Source organism: Pelobates fuscus, chromosome 7, assembly GCF_036172605.1.
Source record: "Pelobates fuscus isolate aPelFus1 chromosome 7, aPelFus1.pri, whole genome shotgun sequence".
In the NCBI taxonomy this organism is placed as follows: Eukaryota; Metazoa; Chordata; class Amphibia; order Anura; family Pelobatidae; genus Pelobates; species Pelobates fuscus.
The window spans coordinates 162,278,777-162,302,210 of NC_086323.1; the positions used below are offsets into that span (position 1 = coordinate 162,278,777).

The window sequence follows — 23,434 nt, forward strand, 5'->3', positions numbered from 1 at the left end:
CAAGAAATTCACGCAGAATTTACATTAGTCAGTCCGGAACTCTGGTTTTGGACTGACTAATGATGCTGCCGGAGGTCGGGTTACGCTAGACTACAGCCACTAGAGGCATAGTTTTGGCAAACTGCACAAAATACTGTTCCTCTGGGGGGAAAAAAATTGCAGAGTATTTTCATCAAAATTTATTCATTAAGATAAAGTGGTTTTGGTGCTTTGAGTGGCCCTTTAAGCAATGGTGAATATGGAGAAATGGATTTTATAGGACATATCGTCTTCTCCCAGTGAATGCGGTGGTGCAACACTTAAATCCATAACAAATTAACAATGTTTTAATTATGCAAAATAACACTTTTTCAAAGAAGATGAAAACAATGACCTCCAGATTTGCTTACATCAACCAGAGAGTTTAAACACTAAATCAGCTGAAAAGAAATACACTTAGTTGTTAAGTAAAAGCCTTGAGTGAAATACGATACTGTGAATGATCTTGACAAAATCTAGCCTAAATCGTTAACTGGCACAACACCAAACTTTGCGATAGTTCTATTTATTTCCAAGAACACATCCTAGTTTTATAGGATTGTAAATGTGCTAATCTAGGACCCAAACAATTGACTAGTAATTTGTTAGTTTGCTCTACATATCAATCAAGATCTATGGGGAGAGGAGGCTTATTCTCGAGACCTTAAGTGTAGGTTCTAAACTTGGGTCCTAAACCAATGGAAGACACAATGTACCCCAAACACACAGCATACACACACACACACCACATATACACTCACACACACCACAAGTACCTTACTACAGGAAACACAAGACGTCTCCTCACAAAGTTTTCATCACAAACACATGCAGTAGTCACCAACACTCAGTATAAAAATGGAGAGGAGGAATATAAAAAGACAAAAGGCTGATGTGAATAAGAGACTGGTAGTAGGTAGGTAGATATATGAAGGGAGGAAGAGCAGACACAGTTTATTTTGCCTGAGGTGTTGTAAATCCATGCACCGATCCTGACCTGTGCCCATTTTTTTTACTCTTAATTTAAACGATAGGAAAGCGATATGGTCTTCTGCTGCTGTAGTCCATCAACTTTAATGTTTGCTGTGTATTGATGTTATTCTGCTTTTTTTTTTTTTGGACCCAGATTTGTATTTATTTTCACACCGTTCTCTAAACTACACTGATTTGTGTGTTTCTGAGATAGTCAAACCCCATCTGGCATCAACAAATCATTCCATGGTCGGTCACCTAGATCATAGGGAGAATTAGGATTCCTGGTTTGAGCAAAAACGTACAGTTCAATTACATTTGTGCTTAAGATAAGCTTATTAGAACTGCATTCATTGGTATTCTTTAATATCTCCATACACTTGCTTGGAATTTACCGTCCAACAGCAACAAATGTTTAAAAATGTATTTATTTATTCTTCAGTTTAGTTTGTAAACTATTGGGACAAAGCATAATCAGTACACCGCTTAAAAACTAAAACTTAGAGCCTCCAACTTTTGGCATTCATGATACCACTGTAATATTAAAATTGCAACATGGAGCCTGTATTATTTAAAGTTGGGTAACCATAGCTTTGTGGCCCAAAGAAACATACCACAAAGAGGGACATGAATGCCATATTTCATCATATAAGCAGACAGCTCTCTTTTCCCTATGGTTTTGTATGAGAGAAGGGGTTTGGCTAAATGTGCTTTAAGGCTTTCGTATAGTAACAGGCAATAACAAAACATGTTGCCTCTTGGCTGAGAGGTGGCTTATGTTGAAATACCTCCATGTTCCATGGAATGTCAGATCTTACCCTACCACACTCTACCTTAGTTTACATTGCTAGAAGATATCACTTAAAAACAATTTGTTTAAACCATACATCAAGTTTCCGAGCATTTCCTTTCTACAGCAGTCAACTTCTACCTCACTTCACAAACTTTTACTGCTGCTAATGCTTTGTCCTAATTCCCTCTCTCACAGCTACAGTGGACATCTTACTCAAACTTAGTTTGGTTAGATAAAGCTCGAATCGCATAGGTTTCATTACAGCTGGATAGAAAGCTCTCCACCTTGTGTATACTTCTACCTCATTTCCACGAGCTGCCATGGTCTAATTTTTATTGCAGTTTTCCATAGTTTGCTTATCACAATTTTCTCTTATATTTGTGTTGTTTACCCATTATACATGAAAGAACGTTGTCTTCAATTTACTCCCGAGTGACCTACATTACAACATAGCAGATATCCCAGAGTTCCGAAAGGAAAGGACTGCAGAACTTACGTCTATAAATCTTCTTGCACAACTATATTAGCATTTCCTCTAGATGGGATGTTTGCTTGAGCAGGGATTACACTTTATTATATTGTGTTCACCAAAACGTGTTTATCACATTTTTTGTTTGATTTGTGTTGTTTATCCGTTATACAGGAAATAAAGTTTACTTCAGAGGGATCTCTATACAAGATCATGGCACAGCATGCTATAAAAATGTTCATTGTTACCAAGAACAGCAGAACGTTTCATCTAGAGATTGTTCTGACACAACCACACAGCAATGAAAAGCAATGCACGTTTTGTGCATTCGTTTCTGGATTCCTTTACTACTGTGCCCAGGGCCATTGGTCATTGGACAATGCCAACTGCATAAAACCAAGATAATATTTCTGACTTCTTATGATGAGCTTCTTAATAGATGTCCAAAGTCTCACTCAAAAGATCTCCCTCAATGTATCAACCAAGCTAATTCAACCAAGCTAATTCATAACAATACTCTCAATGGGAGGCCAGGAATAGACAGAGCAGCAGCAGGCTCTCTCAACCTATCATGGGCTCCCAGGCAAACCCTTCTAGAGCAGACTGTTACTGAAGGAAGGAAACAAGGAAGTTGAGCTATTGGGTGCTGAGGAAGGAATTTCAAAGTCAAATCTTTGGAAGACAGTGTAAAAGCCTAATAACACGTTGTGCCCCATTTCAATGTCAATGAAGTTGCTATCGTATATGGCGTTATTAGAACATATTACATAATTATACCATAATAACTTAAAGGGTCACTTCACTACCCCAAAACTTTTCTTTTTAATAGTAGGTATATATAAAAACAGGTAGTAAAAAACTGCAGGTCTTTTGTCTGAAGCCACGTCTGTACTACAGACTTCCCAATGCCGCTCAATGAGAAGACTGTGCAAGTTTGGTGCTCTGAACAATTGCTGCCTCTTGAGTTTAGTTCCACTGAACTAACCAAACCAGGATGTACAGGACCGGTAAGTGCAATTGACAGCCATGGGAGTTTAACAAGGTTAATTTATAAAACTGCCAATTTCTATTAAAATCTGCACTTTGTTAAATTTTAAAAACAAAACAAAAAACACTTCAAACATAAAGCACTTTATCAAGCTGAAGACGTTTAGAGGTCTGGAGTATCACTTTAATGCCAACACATGAGCAAAAATATATGTGACATCAATTACATAGAACAATAGACCAAGAGTTGCAGGTTAAACTACACACAATACTAGTATTATTTATCCATCTAAATATTAGACGTAATAGTAGCAAACCGGTGCTTATTATTCATATATATTTATTGAGAAATATATTTGTATCTCAACGTGATAGCAAATTGAGATTATTATAAATGTATTACTTTTAAAGATAGGATGCCCCTTACCTGGGATATGTTCTCCATTGTAAGTGATGTTCACATCATATTCTCCAGGAGCATAAGGGATGTATTCTACACTACAGCTACCATCTTTATTATCCTTGCAGGACATTTTGGATTCAGAAGGTCCTTCCACTGTAATACCAAGTCCTCCAATTCCAGCCCCCCTGAATAATAAAACAAGAAATTACAATACATGTTTGATACAAATACATGCATTGTAATACAATAGCTGGAATGTAGGAAATACAAGAGTGTCCTGTAACAAAGGGAGTTTTATTCTGGAAGTTGCCTATTCATGGTCTAAGTTTTGACCGAAGTGATGAACATAACAGATATAAATAAATTATATATACACATCTACACACACTATACATACATATATATATATATATATACACACACACATCCATCAATTGTTAAATGGTCATGAATTATTTAAAAAACAATTTGTATGCTTGCCGATTCCAACTTTCGTTGTCATTTCAGCAACAATTGAAATTAATAATTTCTTTCTCACATTAAAATGTGGTTATTGCTCAGAGAAACAGAGATCTTTTACATAGTAACTGATGTGCTAGCACAATATGGCCACATCCCTATGTAGGTTACTGGAGGCGGATATGCCTTCAAAAGATTAAAAACGTTTTTTTTCGTGTGTATCTAGGCAGATTTCTTTTAAATGTTTTCATACACATTTAAGGTAATTTCAACAGCGTTATTATAAAATAAATGATCACACACTGGTTTCCAAAATATTAACAAATCTTGTTCTAGTGTAAACCGCATTTTTAGAAAAGACAATTAATTCATTATACTGTGAATGAAAAGAAGTGTATAAACAAAACAAGCCTGAGTAAGCTATGTATTTGTGTGTTTCTCCAATTGCGTTTTTGTTACCTTGTGATCACCGAGAAGGCATTTGGTTTGTTTGTAAACGCCTCCTTTAGCCCAGTTCCATTTGCGCTGACACGTGACGGAAAGCATCCCTCGGTTACATCTACTTTAAATGGACTTTTTGGAACAGGCTCGCCATCGTATGTTACCTTCACTGCATGAACACCTGACATGAACAGAATAATTATTTGCTAAAATAGTGTAACTATGTATAAAAACATTATTTATGAATATTTGCTAAATTATTTTTAAAATTAATGTTACAAACTAAAAGTCTATTTATATTACTTTTAGGTAGGCAAATAGATGGAGGGTTATGTAACTGAAAAATTTTGAAGTAAAGTGGACCAACAAGTGGTAGAAATCTACTGGTTTCCAAGGTGACTGCTCCAACTTTTAGAACCTTGTTTGGTCTAGAGTTCTTAAATGACCACTATAGTGCCAGGAAAACATACTCGTTTTCCTGGCACTATAGTGCCCTGAGGGTGCCCCCCCCCCCTTAGGGAACCCCCCCCTCCAACCCCCCCACCAGGCTGGATGCAGAGGAAGTGGTTAAACTTACCTCTTTCTCCAGCGCCGGGCAGGGAGCGCTCCTCCTCCTCTCTGTCTGAATGCGCATGTGCGGCAAGAGCCGCGCGCGCATTCAGCCAGTCTGATTTTCACAGTGAGAAGCACGCAAGCGCCTCTAGCGGCTGTCAATGAGACAGCCACTAGAGGCTGGATTAACCCAAATATAAACATAGCAGTTTCTCTGAAATTGCTATGTTTACTGCAAAAAGGGTTAAACCTAGCTGGACCTGGTACCCAGACCACTTCATTAAGCTGAAGTGGTCTGGGTGCCTATCGTGGTCCTTTAACGCATTATCCCCTGAACTTGGTTTTGTGCATAATACAATTTTATTCTAAAACACTAACTTTTACTGCTGCAGGCACATATTTTGAGCACAGATAATCTTGGTCAAAGTGCACTTGGTAAGTGAATGTAAAAAGCAGAACTGGAAAGAACAGTTGTTTGAACAGTATCTTGATCATGATAAACAAAGAAGAAAAAATGTTTTTAATTTCAGACAGGTTTGAAAATCCATCTCATTTGTTGCATGAGACATCGACATATGCACTACAGTGGCATACAATCAAACACCTATACTAATATTAAATCTATTTGTTAATGGTGGCGCTGACACTTTGAAAGCAGATCAGACGTGAATCCTATGATGTGAACAAAACACGTTTTCTAAATCAAACTAGCAATATTTCTGGACCAATAAATCTTTAAAAGACATTAAGACAGTAGGGATAGGCACAATCGAATGGATTTTCAATTTAAATCACATAATGTTAATCCTTTAAAATGTGGGTTTACATCTGATCTCAGGAATGATTATCCCAAAAGGTACCCTACCATTTTCGTAAGGAGTGTACTCCACTTCATAGGTCCCATCCCCATTATCATTGACGACACAGTCTGTGGAGGCTCCAGATGGATTCCGGATTTTGGTTTTGATATGATCGCCACCGGTTTTTGTCAATGGTCGAGCATCAACAGTAAAGGCTGTTGTGGCCTCTCTGAAAACCTCTGCAGAGAAGGAAAATAAATTATCTTAAATGATATTATTGCAAACTCAGCAAACATGATTTTGGTGCTATATATAAACGCAAGTGGTGTTTTATTTACAAACAGAAAATAGAACAAAAATGTTGAATATTTTGTAAAATTATTTTAAAACTTTTTTCATAGTTGCCTTAGAGTTTCGGACTCTGCAAATCCTAGGCTACTTAACAGGCCTACAATGCACTCTCTAAACTGCAGTCTGTATTTGATTGATTGCGTCACAGCATTTCATGCCAGAGAGTGCGTGAATGCAGAGATATGCGGGCGGAGTTTCATTGCATGCGTGAATGCATATTCCACATGCTTTCCAATCTACCGATTGTTATCCCCACAAAATATCTAAACCTGTAATTAAAGCAGACACACCATCTAAATATAAAATTTTTAAAAATACATTTTTGTTTATTCATGCAGCAGTTACACAGGTTAAAAACATAATACCATACTCATTACCATCCTATATTTTTTGCAAATCTTTCCAGCAACATTAACAAGCTAAATGAAAATGAAAATGCATATTAAAAAAAAAAAAAAAAAAAAATTCCTTACCTCCACCTTCAACACCAGGTCCAAAAACTTTTACTTTACTGGTATCTACAGCAGGGTCAATCTTTACACGAGCAGGAAACTTTGGCACTTTTTCTCCACCATATTTCATAGACAGTGTGTACATTCCAGCGTACAGTGGTACATAGGTGACCGCGTGAGTTCCATCTTTGTTATCCTGTATGTAAACTTCGGCCTTAGAACCAGAATCAGAGACTGCTTCCACTGCTAGGTTTCCAGGTCCAGCTTGTGAACAGTCCACATGAACCAGACCCGTTTCCCCAACTTTACCACGTTCTAAACCAGGACCTGTGGCAACAACTTTGGATGGATCAAAAGGCATTTCAATATCAGCTTGGAATGGTGACCCTGGAATATGGGTCTCTTCAAAAAGGATGTTCACAAAATATTCTCCAGGTGTAGTAGGGAGGTAGGAGACTGAACATGTGCCATCACCATTATCTGAGCATTCAATTTTGGCTTCACATGGACCTTCAACAGTAAGGCCCAATCCACCAGTACCAGCTCCTTTGGTGTCAATGGTAAACTCTGCTGGCTTTCCAACAAGACCTCCTTGGAGACCCGGACCATATGCCTTGACCTACAAGTGGAGATTGGTGAATATTTTTACTTAAGCTATTACACACTTCGCAAGCACCCCTATTATTGTAGAAATATCTTCCTAAATAAATAACATCAACATTGAACGATCATTCAGAAAAACAGATTGATTGACAAATGTGTAGTTAAGACATTTGGCAATGCCACCAAGATTAGGAAACTTTAGAAACATAGAATGTGACGGCAGATGAGAACCATTCGGCTTGTCTGCCCAATGTTCTAAATACATTAGGTCCCTGGCCTTTTCTTATAGCTAGGATAGCCTTATGCCTATTCCACACATGCTTTAACTCCTTTACTATGTTAACCTCTACCACTTTAGCTGGAAGGCTATTCCATGCATCCACTACCCTCTCTGTAAAGTAATACTTCCTGAAATTATTATTAAACTTTTGCCCCTCTAATTTAAGACTATGTCCTCTTGTTGTGGTAGTTTTTCTTCTTTTAAATATAGTTTCCTCCTTTACTGTGTTGATTCCCTTCATGTATTTACATTTTTCTATCATATCCCCCCTATCGCATCTTTCCTCCAAGCTTTACATTTTAAGTTCCTCTAACCTTTTCCTGTAAGTTTTATCCTGAAATCCATGAACCAGTTTAGTAGCCCTTCTCTGAACTCTCTCTAAGGTATCAATATCCTTCTGAAGATACGGTCTACAGTACTGCGTACAATACTCCAAGTGAGGTCTTACCAGTGTTCTGTACAATGGCATGAGCACTTCCCTCTTTCTACTGCTAATACCTCTCCCTATACAACCAAGCATTCTGCTAGCATTTCCTGCTGCTCTATTACACCTTTAAGTCATCTGAAATAATTACCCCTAAATCTCTTTCCTCAGATGTTGAGGTTAGGGCTCTATCAAATATTCTATACTCTGCACTTGGGTTTTTATGTCCAAGATGCATTATCTGGCACTTATCCAAATTAAATGCCAGTTGCCGCAGCTCTGACCATTTTTCTAGTTTACTAAATAATTTGCCAATTTGGCTTATCCCTCCTGGGACATCAACCGTGTTACATATCTTAATATCATCAGCAAAAAGACATACCTTACCATCAAGACCTTCTGCAATATCACTAATAAAAATATTAAAGCAAATGGGTTCCGAGTACAGATCCCTGAGGTACCCCACTGGTAATAAGGCCTTTCTTGAATATACTCCATTGACAACAACCCTCTGTTGCCTGTCACTCAGCCACTGCCTTACCCATTCAACAATATTGGAATCCAAACTTAAAGATTGCAGTTTATTCCTTAGCCTTTTATGTGCAACTGTGTCAAAAGCCTTACTGAAATCTAGGTAAGCAATGTCCACTGCACCACCCTGATCTATTATTTTAGTTACCCAATCAAAAAAATCAATAAGATTAGTTTGGCATGATCTCCCTGAAGTAAACCCATGTTGTCTCTGATCTTGAAATCCATGTGATTTTAGATGTTCAACAATCCTATCCTTTAGCATGGTTTCCATTTATTTTCCCCACTACTGAAGAAAGGCTTACTGATCTAGGAGCCCGACTCCTCCCTACTACTTTTCTTGTAGCCTAGATTAAGCAATATGATACAACCACTAAAAAGAAAATATCTAATGTTATGGTATTTGTTGAGTGCAACTTAGAATAATGGACAATTACGAATCTTGGATATGCTTAGTAAGAAAAACATCTCTTTACCTTTGTGGGATCTGGAGGCAACATGGCTTCCACTGTAAATGGACTTCCAGGAACTGGATTCCCATCATAACTCACGTCAACATTGTAGAGACCTTCTTCTTTAGGGATATATTTCGCAGTACTGCATTCCTTGCCAGGAACTGGTTCCACAAGACATGGCACTGATCTGTTGTTTGGGTTCAATACCTTCACATCCAGCTTCCCCTGTCCACCAGCACCTTCTGTATCAACCATGAACTCCTGATCCTTCCCAACTTCCACTCCTGTAGAGAAGCCAAACCACATTTAGTTTTTTCCCCACAGCAAACCGTAAAACACCTTACATTTTATATGCATTAATCAAAAACACTAAATGAAAAGTTACATAAGGCCAATCATGTTTAGACATACCCCACTGAGCACGGAGCCCTGTTAAACACACGGGTTACAAGTTGCCTACTCCATAGATACCTCAGGCTAGACTGTACCTATTAACCATACTTAAACTGCACCTACCTGTTTGACCTGCATAGTACTACACTGTTGAAACATTCAAAGAAAGAGGCCGTTATACTAGGGAGTTCTCGCAATATTTTTGCTGTTATACACAACGTATGTTTTTCATGCATTAACTCCTTAAAGATTGACAAAAAAAAAACACTAAATGATTTTCACTAATAGGGCTCTGAACATGGCACTGCATTCAGATTATACTGATAAAACTTTTCTTAGCAAATACATTTATCCTCCTTATTGCTCTTGTGCTTTTTATAGATGACCTCTTCTAGAATGTAAATTTGCTTAATAGCTTATATTTTACATAAAAATTTAAAAGTGCTGCCAAATATTTGACACTATATAAAAAGTAAATAACTGGGACTTCCCCAACATATACCAATACGGACATAAGACAACTCTAAATGAGGAAGAGGGATTATTCTGCACCCTTTCGCAAATTTCTGGCGTTGTCTTCTGTCCCATTTTGGTAAAATCTATTTGTTGATATATGGCACAGTGTAAGTAATAAGGAGATCCACAGAAGCACACCCATAATCAGCCAAGTACGGATTCTACAACTCTATAAGATGAACTAAATAAACAATAATAGCACAGAATGGGGAGATCGTATAATATGGAATTTGCTAACAAAGATGGACTTCGCAAGACCTCAAAAGCACAATATTTGTATTGGTCATGTATTAGCAGGTCCGGCGCTTCCTATAAGGCGAACTAGGCAGCCGCCTAGGGCGCCATATAGGAGGGGACGTCCTGCGCCCCCATCGCCGGCCCTTTAAATACTGCAGCCGTCTGAGCGCTCTATAGAGAGCGCTCAGGCGTCTGCCGCACTGCCTCACCTCCCCTTCCCTGTAGCGTGGCCGAGCTCCTCTCCGGTCCGCAACCCATCCGGACTGACAGGAAGTGCAAACTCAGTGTGCACTTTCTATCAGTCCGGCCGGGTACAGGAAACAGAAACTCCTGGAGCTCGGCCACGCTACAGGAAGAGGAGGTGAGGAGAACAGGGGGGGGAGGAGGAGGGGTGGAGAAGATTACAGGGGGGGAGAAGATGAGAAGATTACAGGGAGGGGGAGGGGAGAAGATTACAGGGAGGGGAGGGGAGAAGAGGAGAAGGGGAGCAGAACACGCGGGGGGAGATGAGAACACAGGGGGAATTGAGGAGAACGTGGGGGAAGGAGAGACCACTAAAGGAGGGGGGGGGGTTGAGGAGAACGTGGGGGAAGGAGAGACCACTAAAGGAGGGGGGGGGTTGAGGAGAATGTAGGGGAGGGAGAGACCACTAAAGGAGGGAGGGGGTGGTGGAGAGACTAGGGGAGGGGGGTGAGGAGAGACTGCTAAGAGAGGGTGGGGGAGAGCAGAGACCACTAAGGGGGGGTGGAGGATAGACCACTAAGGGGGGGGGGAGACCACTAATGGAAAGGGGGCAGAGGAGAGCAGAGACCACTAAGGGAAAGTTGGGGAGAAAAGGAGACCACTAAGGGAGGTGGGGAGGAGGAGAGACCACTAAGGGGCAGGGGAGATCTCTAAGGGACGGAAGGGAGAGCTCTATAGGACAGAGGCAGGACAGGGAGCTCTTTCACACTACGCACGCACACACACACAATGCATCACTACACATACTCAGAAACACAACATGCTTATCTTACACACAGAGAAACACACAATGCATCCATTACACACACAATGCAACCCTTACACATAAAGACAGTGCATCCTTTACACACATACACAGAAACACACAATGCATCAATTGCACACACATGCAAACACACATTGCTTCTCTTACAAACACACAGAAACACAATGCATCTCTTTCACACACTCAACGCACCCCTTACAGACACACACACTGCATTCCTTACATACACAAACACACTTTGCATCCCTTATGCATACAAACACAGATTCACACAATGCATCCCTTACACACAACAAGAAACACACAATACATCCCTTATACCCAAACACACAATGCTTTCTATCCCTTACACAAAAACACACTGCTTCCCCTACACAAACTGGTATACACTACACTACATTCCATAAGCACACACATTAGATCCTCTACAATAACACATAACACATCCCCTACACACTCCCCTCCCTGTGAGCGAACTCATGGGTGAAACATGTAGGTGGACTTATGGGCAGGGGCGGACTGACCGGTCGGGCACTTCGGACATGGTCCGAGGGCCCGGCCGGGAGGGGGGCCCGGCCGCCCCTTTAAATGCTGCAGCCGCCTGAGCGCTCTCCTAAGAGCGCTCAGGCGGCTGCAGCTTCTCACCTCACCTCCCCTCCCCTGTAGCGTGGCCGAGCGGCTTTCCGGTCCGCGGTGCCCGGCCGGAGTGATAGGAAGGTGCACACTGAGTGTGCACCTTCCTGTCAGTCCGGCCGGGTACAGGAAACAGAAACTCCTGTTCCGCGCGGAACAGAAGTTTCTGTTTCCTGTACCCGGCCGGACTGACAGGAAGTGTGCACCTTCCTATCACTCCGGCCGGGCACCGCGGTTAAAAGAGAGAGGGAGGGGGGGGGGTTAAAAGAGAGAGGGAGGGGGGGTTAAAAGAGAGAGGGAAGGGGGGGTAAAAGAGAGAGGGAGGGGGGGTTAAAAGAGAGGGAGGGGGGTTAAAAGAGAGAGGGGGGGTTAAAAGAGGGAGGGAGGGAGGGGGGGTTAAAAGAGAGAGGGAGGGGGGGTTAAAAGAGGGAGGGAGGGGGGGTTAAAAGAGGGAGGGAGTGGGGGTTAAAAGAGGGAGGGAGGGGGGATTAAAAGAGAGAGGGGGGGTTAGGAGAGAGGGGGGTTAGAAGAGAGGGGGTAAAAGAGAGGGGGATAGGGGGTAAGAAGAGAGGGGGATAGGGGGTAAGAAGAGAGGGGGATAGGGGGTAAGAAGAGAGAGGGATAGGGGGTAAGAAGAGAGAGGGAGGGGGTAAGAAGAGAGAGGGAGGGGGTAAGAAGAGAGGGGGGAGTAAGAAGGGAGGGGGGAGTAAGAAGAGGGGGAGGGGGGAGGAAGAAGGGGAGGGGGGAGGAAGAAGGGGAGGGGGAGGAAGAAGGGAAGGGGGGGTAAGAAGAGAGAGGGATAGGGGGTAAGAAGAGAGAGGGATAGGGGGTAAGAAGAGAGAGGGATAGGGGGTAAGAGGAGGGAGGGGGGTATGAAGAGAGGGAGGGGGGTATGAAGAGAGGGAGGGGGGTAAGAAGGGAGGGGGGAGTAAGAAGAGGGGGAGGGGGGAGGAAGAAGGGGAGGGGGGGTAAGAAGAGGGGGAGGGGGAGTAAGAGGAGGGCAATTGCCCCCTTCCCTGTCATACACTGCCCACCCATACACACACAGCCCCCCATACTAACATTGCCACACACATACACAGCCCCCTCGTACACACATTGCCCCACGCCCCCTCACACACACTACACCCCCTCACACACACTACACCCCCTTACACACACTACACCCCCTTACACACACTGAACCTTTCACACACACTGAACCTTTCACACACACACTGCACCCCTTACACATTGCACCACTGCTCCTATACCCTACTACAGCCTCATATCCCAGTAGACCCCAGGTAAGTTGTCAAACTGTTCTTAAACGGTTTGACTACTTACTCTAGGAGGGGGGCCCGGCCCTCCTGGCACCATAACGACTACACAGAGCAGTAGTGGTTATTGTGCATGGATTATTTCTTTAAATAATCTACGAGTGCCCCAGTAGCCAGCAAGCCAGCCAGCCAGCCCCCAGGCCGGCCAGCCAGCCAGCCCACAGGCTGGCCAGTAGCCAGCCAGCCAGCCCACAGGCCACCAGTTAGGCTTAAAGCCAGCAAGCCACAGCCTGCCAGCCAGCAAGCCACAGCCAGCAAGCCCACAGCCTGCCAGCCGCAGCGAGCAAGCCCACAGCCTGCCAGCCGCAGCGAGCAAGCCCACAGCCTGCCGGCAGTAGCCAGCAAGCCCACAGCCTGCCAGCAAGCCCACAGCCTGCCAGCCGCAGCCAGTAAGCCCACAGCCTTCCAGCAAGCCCACAGACTGCCAGCCAGCAACAGTAATTAAGGTAAGAGGAGCCAACTTGGCCTAGGTATCAGCGAGCTATGTTGTGTTGCTATATTGTGAATAGGAACCAGAGTGTTGGAGAGACCCCCCTCCAGGCCCCATTAGACTCCATTGTAGTCTCTAATGGGACCTGGAGGAAATTCTTTCTAACACACTCTCTAAAGGACACTGAGATAGCCTCTGCTAGAATGCTCCCCCCCCCCTCCATGGCCCATTAGCCCTCAATTGTAGTCTCTACTGGGGCCTGGAGGCGACTGTTTCCAGCAGGGACACTGAGATGGCCTCTGTTAGAAAGACCCCCTTCCAAGCCTATTAGACTCCATTGTAGTCTCTAATAGGGCCTGGAGGGTATTATTTCTAACACACTCTCTAAAGGACACTGAGATAGCCTCTGCTAGAAAGACCCCCCTCCATGGCCCATTAGCCCTCAATTGTAGTCTCTACTGGGGCCTTGAAGGGATTATTGCACTTTTGTTCCTTGCGTCTAAAGATTGTGTAGGGTGTGGCTGGAGGCGGTGCATGGAGGCGGGACATGGGTGGCGCTTGCTGCGGAGTATGGGTGGGGCCTGTAAGGGGGCCCTTGATTTATTTTGCCCGGGGGCCCTGAGGGTTCTCAGTCCGCCCCTGCTTATGGGTGGGCCTTATGGGCATACTCACCATCAGGCCCTGGGGCCCAGACCTTGAGCTGTGTAAGGGGCCCCAAAAAATGGAGCTGCTTCCCGTTCTCCCAGAACATTGAATTTTGTGACCACAGTTACAAACAGCCTCCAGAGATCCGGTTCTACACCAGACCAGTGGAGCCAGACTACAGCCAGAACCCATCACATCCTCATCTGATTAAAAGTAGGCAATCTAGTATATTATTAGTTACACTCATTTCTAATTTATCTCACATTAAAGGGACACTATAGTCCCCAGAACCACTGCAGCTTAATGAAGTGGTTCCGGTGTCTATAGCCGGTCCCTGCAGGCTTTTTAATGTAAACACACACTGTGTGCAGCACTGGCGTTAGTTCATATGGCAGATCATATAGGTGGGGTTTTGTGATGTCACAGGGGGAGGGGGGCAGCAAAAGTCCTTGCACCGGCCCTGTGTATTAGTCACCACATTGTGAATCACTAACTGGTTAACTGATGCGTGTTGTGACATCATGTTTGAGTAATAAGCAGTTACTAGCCCATACAGACGTTCTTTTCCCCATATTTTGGATTAGATTTTGTAGAACATTCTAAGGTATCTTATTATACTTACTAGTATCCAGGCCATTTATTTTAATTTTGCTGAGATCAAGAGGAGCAGCAACACCCACTGTAAATGGACTTTTAAGAATAGGGTCTCCGCCATAATTCACCGCAACCTTCATTTTCCCCTAAAATAAATAAATTAACAATGTACTTTACATAAATAAGCAAATATATAATATATGCAAGATATACTTTATTTCTTAATGTGAAAATGTTGTAGAGGTAGGTTTTAAGGCAGGTAAGCACCTTGAAAATCCATTTAGTCTTTATTTTTTGGACTACTTTCACATTCTGTTTTATTTGAGCATTTGCTGTACATGATATTCTGTGGAGCAAGTACAGTGGATGCAGGAGAAGGCTTACACTCACCACTGAATGTGAAGTGATTTAGAACCTTGATATAGCATCATGGTGGACTGGCCTTTGAAATATCCAGCCCGGCAGAGTAAATACTTTTGCATAATGTGCAGATTCTGCATTTGCATGTCAACATTAAGTCGTCATCAATATACTAACTATTACAGCACCCTAAGATTGATGAGAAAACAATGAAGATGGTGGAATTCCCTAACAATTTGCAGAGCAGCAAGTTATTTGCCTGAAACACATCACTATTAACACTTGTTGGTACTGAGATCAAAGTAAAGCAAAAGTCAAACTGGCTGATGAGAGAGTACCTAAACGAAAACTAAAGCCTAGTTCTGCTTTGTCAGCTACCAAGTACCCACTTATCGCTTAAAGTGTATAGGAAGCCGGACTTGCCTTATTTACGACAAAAACAGACAGCGGCACTGAGAAGCAGAACGGACCTTAAAATAGGAAAATAAAAATCCCTGAGTCTGTAAAACTCATTTTGGAGTTACCTAGAGCTATTTAAATTATTAGGAATCCCATAATAGTCTAAACACGTCAGGTCACTTTGTTAGTTTGTTTTATGTTCCTCAAAATCAAACGCTAAGGAGATAAAGACTAATCTTCATCTTAAACATGTGGTTCTGTGCCCAATTACTGGAAATTATCATTAATTGTAGTAAGAAAGAATTTTAAAGCACACAACTAATGATGGAATTATATATACGGTAGTTGGTTTTGTCATTGCGCTTTTTTTTTTTTTTTTTTTTTTTAAGGATTATAATTTGAAACTTCAGCAGATAATACTTTGTTCTACATTGAAAAATAGTGGTAATTTTCCCATTTTCAGTATTTTGGACCACTTTTTAGAACACAACATTTTAATAAATCTCCTCCACTGTTTTAGCAAAAGTTGGTAAAAAGGTAAATCATCAGCTACAGTTTCCACAATGTTTTAAGACAGGTAAATAAATAATTGTAGTTCTACAACATCTTAGGTTCTACCTTCTCACCACTCTTATTCAAATGCAGCAACAAAATCTTACGGCATTATTATACCATTTTCACAATGCTGGCTTTATTCAGATCTCTGACATTAACAGTAAACGCTACAAACCGTGAGTTTTAACCTCTGGAAATGGTTTCAATTAGGGTTTAAAAGGCGGGGGAGAATAAAAGAGCAGAGTCTTGTTCTCAGAACGTCTAAATAAATGTAATGTAGCTACTATATTTATTCGTGGTGGAACACGTCAAACGCCAAAACGACAAAAGTCTGCGAATAAATTGGAAACGATTTGGACTTCTGAAAGTCTTTACTGAATTACTGGCACCGGGACACACACTGTGTTCATGTTTGGCCTACAATACTGGGTTTAAATGAACCCCTCACTGCCAAGGTACATTAATACACAAGGCTAAAAAGACACTTGAACATGCCAAATAGATTTTCCAGCCATCGGCCTCCTGTATAGTGACTGTGCTATGCATGTAAAAGCAATCCTCGATTTTATTTGAATACATTTTGAACATGGTCTAAGATACCTTCAGATTTATTCTTTGTTAGTACTGAATCGGTTTGATTTTGCTTTGGACTTTTTTTTTTACTTTATTGTATAACAGCTCAAATTTAATTTGCGTAAATTAAAAAAGAACGAGACTTGAACGTTTGGAACTACTCAAATATCTTAAAACACACTTTGCTAATATATTTATCATGACAGAGGGGGTGTTCCCACAGTCAGATATAATCTACACACAAATAATGCCTTAAGGATACAGATTTTAAGCGAATTCAAGCATTGAGATCAAATTCTGATTACAGCTATTAAAAATACACTTGCTAAATGGTTCAATGAGTGGAAAGAAAGAGGAAGTTACTAATAAAATGTGGAAATTGAGCAGGAGATGGCAAAAATGATAACCATGAAATGAGCGGCCTGTGCTGTAAATATGCCTTGTTTGTGGTTTCTATGTCATGGTTTTTAGTATAATTTAATTTTTAATTTTTATGGTTATATCCCTTTGCATGACATTTTTCAGCTACATTTTTTCACTAGCAAAATGCTTTTCTACAGAAAACATTTCTCTTTATGTTTACATCAATTTAGCAAGTGAACTATCCCAGCTGTACAAACATTTACTAATGTATCCGTATTAAGGGACACTGTACCCAGAAGGCAAATATTTTCTGTATTCTTTGTTTTGTGCACTAATGAATTTTAACATTTTAAAGGGGAACTGTCACTTTTCTGGATATTACACCACTGAATAAAATAAATAATTACCTAAAACTCATGTTAACTTTTTTCTTTTCATGTGATGCTTTGTTTTCTGTTAAATGTATATTAAAGGAACACTGAATTGAAAGTCAGGTTTGTTTGTTTTTTTAAATTGTATTTAATATTTATACCCTACAAAGAAAGCATGGATGTATTTTTATTCTCCAAGTTTTCTTTGGGGGTATATGAAACAATTGCTTGAAAAAGCTGCAGACCTGCTGTCTGCAGCCTTTGCAAGCCTTCCTCTCATTCCCCAAAACAGACTGTCTCAAATATGACGAAGACCAAACACAAAGCATTTGAGCAAACCAAACTTCTGTAGGTTTGCGGAGTGACCATTGAAAGATTTAGCAAATGGAATCTCAATCCAGTTCGGACCTGGGACAACCAAGGAAATCCGTTTCTGTTCCTCTATATCCACATATTATGTCCAATTATAAAAGGACAGATCTTATAGTAATGACTGACAAGGTCTCAAAATGCATATAGTGCTATGAAATAGAAATGTAAATAATTTTTTTTTTAGACGTCAAACATCAACGTCAACATATTATATACAGGGGATATATGTATATACATAATATATTATAAAGAATAATGAAAGATTCCAGGATATGAAGTTTCTCCTTTAAATTGTTTGTTTCATTATGGACTGAAATTATTTAAATAGAATTTTTATAATATAATGTATTATACAATTAAGATGCTGTTAAGGTTTGTTGTTCTTAAGTTCAGAATAAATTCCACAGTTATTAAAAAATGGCTGTAATGTAAACACTGCCTTTTCTCTGATACTGGAGCAACTATATTAGGCTTACGTCATAATGATCTAATTTACCAAAATAATTAAACTGTGTTAAGCTCCTTCATACCATTCAACATTTTGTAACTTCTCACTTTATATACTGTATTGTATTTCATGTGCAAATTTCTACTGAAGAGCAAGTAGTGGATTAACCAGTTAAGGGATTTAGAAAAGAGGCTGTTTCTAAATTCCAAAAGTATATTGAACAAAAAATTTCAACAACAAAAAAAGAATGTACGTTAAAGTAATGTCATAGACACTGGACACAATAAACACTATACTCCCTTGTGAATTCATTGACTTTTTTTGTTTATTTTCTTAAATGAAACATTACAATACACTAAAGTCTAAACAGGGGTGGGTGTACATCCGTATGTAGTTTGCACTGCATGCATCCTAAACGGTTAATGCAACATTGCATTGTGCTCTCTCCAAACACTGGCTTGTAGTATAAGCAATTAATGCTAAACATTCTAAGTTGCTATAAACCAACATGCTTTCTCACAGTGGGTGGCTATGGTGTGTAGTGAGGCAGTGAGGTGTGTAGGCATTGTGTGACTCTGTACAGACCATTAACAAGAAATAGGATAAACACACAATATACATCAGCAGGAGATGGAAAGAATGAGGAGATCATTCTTGTTTCCTCCATAACACGGGTTAAGTTAGGGGTCAGAGAACATTAAACCCCAATTATGTAGTAGTCATCAGTGTTGTCAAGCAAACTTACTCATTTTCCTTGAATAGGCAACAGAACAAGGATGTAAAATTTACCTGTGAGTATATTTGCTTATTATTGCAGCAGATGCCACAGGAGAAATCCAAGCTTCATTTACTGCTTATTCAACATGCCCACATACACACACTATGTGGATCTATACCTCCCTAGTATGTTTTGAAGTTACAGGCTATGGTCACAGGTCAAGAATATGAAAACCTTTACGAAAAAAAGACATAATTTAGGCTTGTATCAAAATCCCACAACAATACGGTCTACGCTTTGTGATTACCTGCTGGATTGGTGTGTATCGAACAGTGTGAGAATAATCATAGTTGTCAATAATCTCAAAGTCTTTCACAGCATCTCCGGGTTCTGGTCCAGTGAAGGAAACATCAACCGGGGCTTTGCCAGCTCCTTTGGTATAGACTGTAAAGTGAGATGGTTTCCCATTCTCGACACCTGGAAGGAAAAATAAAACATTGTTGCTGTTAGATTTTAAATGTAAATGCATCCAAGCAACACATTTAGATCTCACATGGTAGAGGACGTTTTAACTGAAAGGGACACTATAGGCACCTGAACAACTTTAGCTTAATGAAGCAGTTTTGCTGTATAGTGTGTGCCCATACAGTGCCACTGCTCAATTCTCTGCCATTTATGACTTAAATCACTTTGTTTATGCAGACCTAGGCACACTTTCCTGCATGTGACTTATACAAACTTCCTAACTAGAGTCATCTAATGTTTATCTTTTAATTTAGAATATGTTATCTCCTGGCCTGTTAATAGACCTCTAGACCCTGCAGCAGCCTCCTGTGTGTGTTTAAAGTAAAATTTACATAGCAGGAGATAGAAACTGCTAAAGCAAGTCAACATCTGATTTAAATATTTTTTTCAATCAGGCTTTGTTTTAGTTACAGCCAGGGGAGGTGCGGCTAGGGCTGCACAAAGAGAATTGGTAGAAAATTGAGCCGTGAGACTGCATTAGCATGATATATAACCAAAACTGCTTCATTGAGCTAAAGTCGTTCTTGTGCCTAGAGTGTCACTTTAAAACCAAGTTGTGTAGAGATCAAAAAAGGGAACAAAACGTAGCCTTTGATCTAACTGCAAAAATGATTAGCTTCATTTTGTCATGAGAGTGCATAATACTGAACAAAGGTGAGCCCAAGCTGAGTCGTCCCAAAACATTTCCATTGCACAATGAACAGCAGGCACGGGTCATTCGGATCATAATTCAAGCGTGTGCATAAGAACTGGTCATGGTTATTCACAAAACTATTAATTTTAAAATTTATTACGTGCAACCAGATCAGCTAGTTTTAATTCACTTTTGCCATTGGGAATTAATTCACAAAAAAAAAATGTAGTTTAGTGAATAACTGTGTGTGTTGCAGAGCAGGTAATTTACTTAAATTGTTCCTCAATTTACACATAATTTTTGCAGTTTTTATATATCTATATATATGATTTATAATTCTGTGTGTATAATAAAAACATTTCCTTGTATAATTTACTTACATCAGAAATAGTTCCCTCTGAATATTTCTTCGCACACCCCTTAAAATAAAGCACTATCACATTGTCTCCACATGGAAACATTTTATGAACTTTGAACGCATGTCACCTGATTTGTTCAGTCCAGGCCCCTCAGCCTTCACCTTGCTGGCATCATGTGATGGGTCAACCTTAACGCGAAAAGGGCTGCTTGGAATTTCCTTAATGGGAAGGAAAGTAAATATTTCAGAAAAATAGAACTATATTTAGAAAATCCATCTTCATTGCAAAGTTTAAAATATCCACATTTTTTAGATGAATCTTTGTGTGTGTGATCATATTTAGAATATGTGGGATGTCATGTCTAAACATGTTCCCCATTGAAAAATTATATGAGATTGGATGAATAGTTACTTACCTCTCCAGCAAAAAGGGCCTTAATGGTGTATCGCCCAGCCGCAGGTGGCATGTATTTCACGGTGAAAGTGTCATTGGCATTGGGAATGATATCAAAGTCAATGTCATGTTCTTCATCACTGATCACACGAGCGTCACACTTTATTCCAACGCTGACGTCACCTGATAAACAAATCCAGTAATCAATTTCCCCTCTTTATCAGGCTGAGCAGCAGCGTTCATTAGGCACCTCTACCCACAGCACCCACTGAAAATAGGGTGGTAGGAATAGGAATAAGGCATGAACAGAAAATTCAATGTCTCTCCGAAATGAAACAGAGGCCTCGGTATAAACAACTTGAATAGAATGAGAACATGCTGAATATTTGGGAACATTTTTGCTGTGAAAGCCCAACTATCCTAAGAATCATTACCATGTCACACAATTTGCAATGCTCTCCCTATAAAATCAATTAAACCTATTCAGATTCTAACCAGGTTTCTGCAATACATCAATTTGTAGTATTTTGTGGTATGGGTCAGTAAATAGTATTGCCATTTATTACCTAAAGCTTATTTTAACTTCTTAATCACACAATGTGGAAGGACTGTTTTGATCTAAATCGACCTGCCTAATCTCCAACAGAAAACACCCATTCAATTACAATGTACATTTACTCACCTTCTCCTGCCTCTGTACAGTCAACTGTAAAATGCGTTGGTTCATTTGCTTTCAAGCCAGATTTTTCCACTCCAGGACCAAAAACTTTAACAAGGTGCGGATGGCTTCCCTGGCCAATGCTGACCTGAATAGGGAAAAGTTATAAAATAAAAGTTAGTTCGACATGAAATCTGTAGATAAACATGTTCGTGTATCACATTTATGCCAAGCTAGAGGAACAGGCAATATTAAGGCCTAAAGAGACTACTTGTTGTCAAACAGTTACTAAAAGGCATGTTATCAATTAATGGTCTCAACATGACAATGCGGAACACTATAGCATTGGACTCAACGTTTCTCAAACAGAAAATTCTTAGAAGCAGAGCATGGCGAATGCTACGTGGGTGCTGTAGGTCCTCTTGATCAAATGACATCACGGATAATGAGTTCACTGGAGGCAGGGTAATTTTTCCAAGGAGACTGACCTGGTGCTGAATTAGAGGTAACATGTTTATTTTTACTTATAAGGAACACTTCAGTAAAAATAATCATATATTTTTTTAAACCAAGCATGTCAAACTGGCGGCCCAGCAAGCCGCTAGTTTGAGACATGCTTACTAAGGCAGAGTAGGCACCCGCCTACTCTGCTAAAAATGTACCCGTCCCCCCTGGCTGCAGTGAGTGAGCTCAGTCTTCCTGCTCCTTACTGCTCCCTCACGTGCGCCCTCTGTAGTAATGTCGGGTGCCGGAATATGACATCATTCCGGCACCACTAAACTGCGCGCGTGAGGGAGCAGTGAGGAGCAGGAAGACTGAGCTCCAGAGAGAAGATCTCCACTGGATAGGCCCCACACCAGCTCCCAAAGGTAGGGAGCAATAAATAAAAAGATGTTAGTGTGTGCAAGAATGTGGAAATGTGTGTGTGCCTGTCAGTCAGTCAGTGTGTCTATCAGTCAGTGAGTGTGTGTGTGTGTCTGTAAGTGTGTGTTGGTCAGTTTGGCTGGACAGTGGAGGACCTGAAGGTGCACAGATGCACGCAACGCCAAGTCACATTCAGACCTGACATCAACGTGCTCCACTTTCACAGGTTTTCAAGGAGGATACGCTTTGGCACAGGTCTCGTTGAAGCTCTAATGGTACCTCAGGGTTATTTAACTTTAGTTTTATATAATCTTTTTAAAACATTTCTAGGAGCTTCTGTTTGGCATGACCAACGGAATGACTTCCATGCTTGATATTCCTATCTTGTTCGATCAACTAAAGTAAAGAATTTAAGAAAGGCACTGTGATGGACTACGCAACTTCTTGTGACAGATCCACATGGAAGATACATTGTAATAGCAAAGTGTTAAATTCCAGAAAGTAAAAACACATCAGATCATCTGACCCAGGACTCAAATATAGTCAATCTAGAGGCAACAGCTTCCTCTTGACAAGACATGAGGAACCAACTAATCACTCCACCAGTAGCAATGGATGTAGTAATATTTCATTTCACCTTCTGGTTTTGGCTAGTTTTAGTTAAAGAGTAAACAAAAAGGAAACTGTCATCCTAATGGCACCATAGAAAGTCTGCAAACAAGGAAGCTTCCACATAGTAAAGGGTTAAATTAATGTAATGAATAATAGCAGGATTTTACTAGGTCTCTACATAAAAATATCTGATACAACTACTGGGGACAGTGGCTTCAAACAGATCTATTACATACAAAGCAATGGGAAATGAATGGGTTAATATAGGACTGATGTAACACTTTATTCCCTGTCCTGATGTGTTTTATACCCCACCTCCTATAGACTGTAAGCTCGTTTGAATGGGTATCGTGAAGCCCTACAGAATCTGTTGGCGCTATATAAATGGCGATAATGTATTAATCTGGATTGTGGTTATTTTGTTTTTTTGCAGTCACGTTGTAATTGGTGATGAATCAAGATTC

General features: G+C 40.6%; 1 protein-coding gene across 2 annotated transcripts in view; it reads right to left on the reverse strand.

Moving 5' to 3' along the window:
- The window catches only part of FLNB (filamin B), a 193,532-nt gene that overhangs the window by 57,801 nt on the left and 112,297 nt on the right, over nucleotides 1-23,434 (reverse strand). For both annotated transcript variants that reach the window (XM_063426871.1, XM_063426870.1), the window contains exons 15-24: nucleotides 21,519-21,642; nucleotides 20,859-21,019; nucleotides 20,571-20,661; nucleotides 19,233-19,402; nucleotides 14,795-14,912; nucleotides 9,012-9,274; nucleotides 6,719-7,316; nucleotides 5,960-6,133; nucleotides 4,561-4,723; nucleotides 3,667-3,827 (exon numbers count right to left, since the gene is read on the reverse strand). In XM_063426871.1, coding sequence (XP_063282941.1) covers nucleotides 3,667-3,827; nucleotides 4,561-4,723; nucleotides 5,960-6,133; nucleotides 6,719-7,316; nucleotides 9,012-9,274; nucleotides 14,795-14,912; nucleotides 19,233-19,402; nucleotides 20,571-20,661; nucleotides 20,859-21,019; nucleotides 21,519-21,642 — 2,023 coding nt within the window. The remainder of the gene's footprint in view (nucleotides 1-3,666; nucleotides 3,828-4,560; nucleotides 4,724-5,959; nucleotides 6,134-6,718; nucleotides 7,317-9,011; nucleotides 9,275-14,794; nucleotides 14,913-19,232; nucleotides 19,403-20,570; nucleotides 20,662-20,858; nucleotides 21,020-21,518; nucleotides 21,643-23,434) is intronic.